This window comes from Mus caroli, chromosome 2 (genome assembly GCF_900094665.2).
Source record: "Mus caroli chromosome 2, CAROLI_EIJ_v1.1, whole genome shotgun sequence".
Taxonomy (NCBI): domain Eukaryota; kingdom Metazoa; phylum Chordata; class Mammalia; order Rodentia; family Muridae; genus Mus; species Mus caroli.
Window position 1 is genome coordinate 111,063,589 of NC_034571.1, and position 7,065 is coordinate 111,070,653.

Sequence of the window (7,065 nt, forward strand, 5' to 3'; positions counted from 1 at the left end):
TGGCACTCACTTTGTAGACCAGGCTGGCCTCGAACTCAGAAATCCGCCTGCCTCTGCCTCCCGAGTGCTGGGATTAAAGGCGTGCGCCACCATGCCCGGCCCTAATTTGTAATTCTTATTTCAACAAAAATTAAAACTTGCTTCATGTTTCAACAGAAAACAGATTCACTTTTCTGCTAATTATGTAAAACCGTCCTCTTGTTTAAATTTGGCGGCAGTTTTCTGTTTGCCCCGTCGGTCTTCCTAGGAAGCTCAGACAATGAATCCCTGCTCACTTCATTCTTAACTCATGCTACTGCCTAAGAAATCGTCCCTAAAGTCAGTCAGTGACAAGGGATGACTGTCGGAATCAGCCTGAGAGTTATTTCAAGGTCCCACTCTCAGCTGCTCTGCTTTAAGGAATGAATCATAGCGGGAGTCAGTGGCTTTAAGAGACAGTGACAACGTTTATCCAACTTCAACCTCTCAATGCCAGAGAGAGAACCGGAGGCCAGTGAAGGCCAAGGGAAGTTATCAGACTCAGAGGTGTGGCGACAGGGAGGCGAACAGAGACAGCTCGGGCTTAAGCCTCTTTATAACTTCTCGGGAGAACCTGAATAGCACATGAAGTAGCAAGCCCGCAACTTGTTTGCCCCAAAGTTTATTTAATCAACAACAAACCAAGTCGGTGTTTGTGTATGCTTATCTCCAAACTATAAGCTCAAAGAAAAAAGAGCAGGCACACATCTTTGATAAAAGTAGCCATCACCTGTGTTCCTAGTTGGAGATGGAGAGAAGCCACTCTGACTTGGGCTAGAGAGGTTTGCAAGTACCATGGGTGATGGACATGTCAGAGCAGGGCCCAGTGGCTGCAATGTCTCAGACCAGTTATCCTCCCTGGTTCCAGAAAACATCCACACACGCAAACACACATGCATGCACTCGTGCACACAGTCACTACTTTTGCAAAATACATCAATAAAGCAGGACTGCATTAACGCTCCCACGGGCCATGGCTTTCTTCTCATTAGAGGACACTGACTCTTACAGTTCTTACCTTGAGCTCTTCCCACAGCTTAGCTCTCATTTCTAGACCTTGCTTTTTAACTTCCTTTTCTCTACATTGTTTTTTGGCCAATAGCTTGTCGAGTCTGTGCATCTTACGAATAGCATTTTGAAGTACAGCATTCGTCTCTTCTAACTTGGGATCATCTGTGTTGTGTTGAAGGTAGAAATGGATTTGAAGTTTAATAAAAAAACAGCAAAGTTTTGTTTTGATTTTACCTTTTATTCATTCAACCAATACTTATAGCCAACGGTGACATCTACGGCATTAGTACTGAGTCCTAACACCGTGAACATTGAGTGTCTTTTCATATAAATGTGGGATGACTGGACCCTTCCCGAGGATAATAAGTTACAGCACTGAGCACAGAAGTGCTCTTGTGATTTTAAGTCCCAGGCTGTCTCTCTTTCACTCTGCTAGACTGCCTATATTCAAACATACAAAATAAAGAAGAGAGACTGTGACACTATTCCAAACTGACTCTGATTAACTGAAAGCACAGGTATGCACCAGTGAACCACAGTAGAAAGCGGTACATCCTGAGCCACCCACTGGATCCGACACACGCAACCCACGCAGGTGGTCAGCATCCATAGGCGTGTCTTTCCCCGCCCCATCTGATGGAGGCATGCCTTTCCCTGCCCCATCTGTTGGTTTCCTGATTCACATAAAAAATGTTCACAAGAAGACAATAACTGGTGATAGCTTATTTGAATTAAGGACTTTAGAAGTTCTGTCACTGGGGTTTAGCTGACAACTAAGGATAACAGTAAGAGCTACTGTCATGTGTAGACTTGCCTGATGGGCACAATGCAGAGTGCTTCATTCACACACATGGCTCGTCTTAGCCTGGTGCAATGGTCCTTCTCATCTTCTCTTTAATTTGTATGCTGAGGTAAATTTGCATATCCAAAGTGTTCTAACTAATAAGCAAAACAGCAAGCTCCACCCAAATTTGTCTGACTTCAGTGAGAACACTTAGCTGCCAGTCAACACTCCTCCTCATGAAAACTGCTAAACTTGCAATGAGCATCAGTGTACCAGTACTAAGTCTCAGACTTCCCAGACCAGATCATTTAAATAGTCCTTATGCTAAGTGAGAGCTCTGCGTCCAGTGATGTTTACCTATAACGGACATCTCTACCTCTAAGGAAAAAAGAGGAAAAATATCAAAAGAATATTAATCTAATAAAGGGGTTTCTAAAATCATGCTGCTTGCATACTTTAATCTTGGCATTCCAGGCTCATTGCCCATAAGTGGTCCATACACCAGGAATTTTGAACTAACTCACACAATATGAAAAAATGATAGATCCTGGGAAGTGGGCCCAACGGGTTATCTCAACTCCCTCAGATGTGTCTTACCAACTGCAAGCCCATATGACTTGGCTCCACGTCCGGCCTGGCAGTTTGGCCGGCTTTTTACTCACCATTACCTCTGGTGTATCACTACAAATGCCAGTACAGTAGGCAAAAATGCAAATGGCACCTCAGTGTCATGAGGAAGTCTCTACAAGAGTCTGAGACAGCCACATCCCAGGAATTCTGCGCATCACAACTGAGAACTGCTGTTCTAACTCAATCTGACCAGAATGAATTTAATATCACACAAAAAGGTCGCTTTTAAAATCATAATTATCCATCACCATTGGGGTGATGACCAAATAAATCTTATTCTGCAACTTTACATAAATATTCCCCCTAAATTCAGTATCTGCAGTTTTGATTAGCCAGTCACCCGGTGCCGTCCCACCTGAATGCTCAGGGGCTGCCTGAGGTTGAGGCATGCCCGGGTCTTCATCTGAGCTCTCCTTGGCTGGTTCTGTCTTGGAGTCGTCCGCCCACTTAGCGTCATTACTATTCCTTCTTTCTTCCACACTTGATGTGTGGCCCTCTTGGCCAGAATTCAACTTGTTTACCATGTCAATCTAAAGATAATTTCAACAAAAGAATTTCCAAAATATAATACTCAAAGACATTTTAAAAAGACCTCTGTTAGCCGGGCGTGGTGGCACATGCCTTTAGTCCCAGCACTCAGGAGGCAGAGGCAGGCAGATTTCTGAGTTCGAAGCCAGCCTGGTCTACAAAGTGAGTTCCAGGACAGCCAGGGCTATTCAGAGAAACCCTGTCTCGAAAAACCAACCAACCAAACAAAAAGACCTGTGTTTTCTTAAAACTTCACACTTCATAGCATTAATGCAAGTATCTAAAGAGCCATGTAAATAAATACACATGCGAGTATTAAAATTTCTAGAAACATAGGGCTTTTAATGAAGTGCAATTTAACTGCAAATTAAATTTACTAATAGTTCACCAAATCAATACCATTGTCCCACAGTCTGGGGAAGAGTTGAAACTGCCCTGAGGAGCCCCGCCCAGGCGCTGCTCTCTGCTGTCCACAGCAGCTGAATCCCTGTGTAGCTGCTGAGAGATCTTAGTGACCCAGACATGCCTATTTTGAATGAGATGTGTCTCTAATAAGAGCCTTCGATGAGACTCACATGCCTAGGTTAGTCTTAGTTTCCTACTGTGTTCCAGCTTCCCTTTACACTTCAGCAAAATTCATTCTGAAAACAGCAGTTTGGCCCAGCTGCGTCTTCCTGAGAGAGGGCAAAAAGGGACATTTATGGAGGGATCAAGAGAAAGACAGCATGAAAAACTCTGAAACCTGCACAGGTGATAAGAGTCACACTAGAAGCAGATACACCCCAGGGAGAGCTGAGTTCTCAAGGGAACTCTCTCTACGGAAGACTGTCCACTCCAGCCCTCCAGCCCCAACCACCCGCAGTACCCACATGCTCAACACTCTACCATAGCAATGGGCAGCCCTAGTACCAACCTCAAGGGCAGAAGTAGTAGCACATATGCTACTAAGTAGGAAACTGACTGGTGTGCCACTCTCTTCATGACAAGCGGCAGAGCCTGTTGCTAGGCACCCCGTACACCAGGAGAGCTGGCCAAAAGCTCTGGGGAATTCTGTCTCCAACCCCTTTGCCTCACCAGAAGAGCACTGGACTTCCAGATGTGTACCACCACACCCAGCTTTCTGTGATTCTGGGGGTTCCCACTCAGGTCCTCATGGCAAGCACTTTATACCTCCTGAGGCATCTATCTCTTACTACTGGATCATTTTCACAGTAGCTGCCAGTGGGTGTATATTAGATATTGGAATACAAAATTTCCTTTTGTAGCCAAACAGCACATAAACCTTAGCAAAGTTTGGCGTAGATTTTTTAAAATACCCAATAAGAAATAAGAGGGGAGACAAAAAGAACTGTGTGTGCTCTTTCTGAACAATCTACAGCAACGCCATTTGTACGGTGCTAATTGTAGTGGCCGAGAGTTCAGTCCCTTTCCAAGCAGATTACCTTGACAGGCCCTGGTTCTGGCGTGAGCACCTCCAGAGAACCGTTTGAACTTCGGCTTCCAGGACGTGATCTTGAACTTGAGGCTGGTTTTGAAATTCCATCTAGGTTCCCCTTTATAATATCCATTGGCATCCTAAACCAAGCCAAAAGAATTAAGAAGCAAGTGACTTAGAGCTCTAAATGGCTTACTGGTCAATCTATGCTTACATCCATTTACTGAGAACCTATTCACTACCAAAGTCACACACTTACGAACTCGGCAATGTCATCAAAAGAATCCTACATACGTGGATTACGCATCAGACGCTGATAGCAGCTGGGGAGGAAGGCAGATGTGAATGTTGTCTCACTGTCTCAATGCAGGGGAAACAAACCAACAAGCAGACACGCCATGTCCTCGCTCTTCCCCACAAGAACACTCCCGCCACCTCTCCCAGCCAAGACCTGCTCCATCATGAGGATTTGCTAAGGTCTCCCGTCTCCCTCCTCCTGAGCTGACTCTCCCTCCTCCACCCTTCCTGTTCCACATAAGCTTCAACCAGCGGGTCTTCCCGCCCAGCCCTGATGTCTCTCTCCTTCAAGCCACATTTCCTGGAGCCCCTTCCTCCACAGCACTGCCCTCTCTTAATCAGCTCTCCCCTCTGAAAACCCACAGCTCTTCTTCTGACTGGCGCAAGAGAATAAAACTTATATCCTTTAACTAGAGGACAGACCTGCATTGCCCGGCTGTACTGTGTCCATCTCCTCCTTAACTGCTTTATGTAGGACACTATCACAGACTTGTTCTGACCCTAGCTACTTTGTGTCTAGTGTGGATTTTGGAAGTGAGACTAGCTTAAACTAGACAGAACAGCTTAAATTGGAGGGAGAAGACAAAGATTGCAGACATATCCTTCTTGATAGATGCCCTTGATAGAGACTGATTTAGACCTGCCTGGTGAGTGTGGGACAATATGCACACAGTGAACTAGAAGAAACTGCAAAGATTCCAGCTTAAATATGAATGGATATCTCCTGCCAAATCTTTTCTAAATGCTCGTAATTACATGAAGCATTAAACTTGTTATGTCCTTCTTCTACAAAATGGCTTGTCTTTCGTGCTATTCGGTGGAACACAGACTCAGAGTCCAAAGAGGCCTTGCACACATAAAGAAGGACAAACATGAAGAAGCTGAAGCATCTCTTGGACACACTGAGGAATAACAGGGTTGCCCTCCAACTGCCCAATGTGCCAATGCTTCCACTTCAGAGAACAGTCGGTCCACTCTTCCCACTCGGCAACTGAAAAAGGCATTGATGTCAACATTGTTCACACTCTGTAAAAGTGTCTGGGCTCACTTGGGAGAGGCCTGACAGTATTATTGTGGGATGATGGATCACCCTGGCCCCGGCACATCACCACCAAAAAGCGTAAGTCACTAAAAGGCCAAATGTCTTTTCCATGCCCTATGCTTCCTGTCAAGGAGGACTTACTGCAGCTTGAGAGGAGCGGGGAGCTGGAAGGATGTGGCAGAGCCAATATAATACATCTCAAAAAAGGCCAAGCACGGGGACCTAGCCGTGATGTGGATCAGCTAAGACTCCAGAAACCTTTCCATCTGTTTCAAAAGCTGCTCGGCTGCTATTAGGCTTCCTCAGAAACATCGCAAATTAAATAAACCACGGTTCACAGGAAATGTAACTGACAGGCTATCTGTGTATTTGGCCATCTGGAAAAGAAATCGGAATAAAGACCATTGAAATGGGATCCGATAGGTGTATTGTGTGTTTAAGAAATCACTTGTCACACAGAAACTCCACATGAAAAATGAAGAGCTATACAAGAAAGCAGCCACACGATGTGCACCAAGTTGCATGTGCCCTGAGAATGGATTTACCAACTGCCATGTCTTCCCTGAGGATGTGGGATGGGAGACAGGATCCAAAAGGAGGGTGTAGAAGAATCTAGTCAAGTAGGACATCAAAGAGGGAATCCAGGAATTGATAAATCCAAACAACAGTAAATAAAGCATAATATTTAAAGAGTTCAAGGTGGCTGCCTCCAGAAAATGTGACTGGGAACTGCTCAGTTATTTCTTCCATTGTGGATTTTATACCACAGTTTAACATTTGGACCATATCATTTTAATAAAAGTAAAAGCAAATTTTAAAAGTAATGAGTCAATATAAAATATGCAGTCTTCCAAGGCCTGGAAGGAAATGCAAGGATAGCTTGCAAAGAACTCAATGATAACTACGCCAGCATGGTCCTCACTTGGTAGAACTGTTTGGGAAGGATTAGGAGGAAGGGCTGTTTCATGGGCAGAGGAGCGCCTTCTGAAGTATCAATAGACTCTCAGCTTCCCACTTAGCTCTGCTTTCTACTTTCAGATCAAGATGTGGGCTCTCAGCTGTTTCTGCTGCCACGCCTTTGCTCCGCCATGGTGGACTCTAAGCCTCTGAAGCTGTAAGTCAATTGAAGGCGTTCTTTTATAAGACTCTGGACTAGGAAAGCAGTTGGATGCTGATGAAGAGCTTAAAGAGCATCCTGGTGGGAGGTTAGAAGGCAATAATGGACGCCGGGCGTGGTGGCACACGCCTTTAGTCCCAGCACTTGGGAGGCAGAGGCAGGTGGATTTCTGAGTTCGAGGCCAGCCTGGTCTACAAAGTGAG

General features: G+C 45.1%; 1 protein-coding gene across 5 annotated transcripts in view; it reads right to left on the minus strand.

The window, feature by feature from the left end:
* Positions 1 to 7,065, minus strand: part of Fsip1 (fibrous sheath interacting protein 1) — a 125,488-nt gene that overhangs the window by 117,148 nt on the left and 1,275 nt on the right. For all 5 annotated transcript variants that reach the window (XM_021155182.2, XM_021155186.2, XM_021155178.2 and 2 more), the window contains exons 2-4: positions 4,414 to 4,546; positions 2,799 to 2,973; positions 1,037 to 1,191 (exon numbers count right to left, since the gene is read on the minus strand). In XM_021155182.2, the coding sequence (XP_021010841.1) occupies positions 1,037 to 1,191; positions 2,799 to 2,973; positions 4,414 to 4,546 (463 nt within the window). The remainder of the gene's footprint in view (positions 1 to 1,036; positions 1,192 to 2,798; positions 2,974 to 4,413; positions 4,547 to 7,065) is intronic.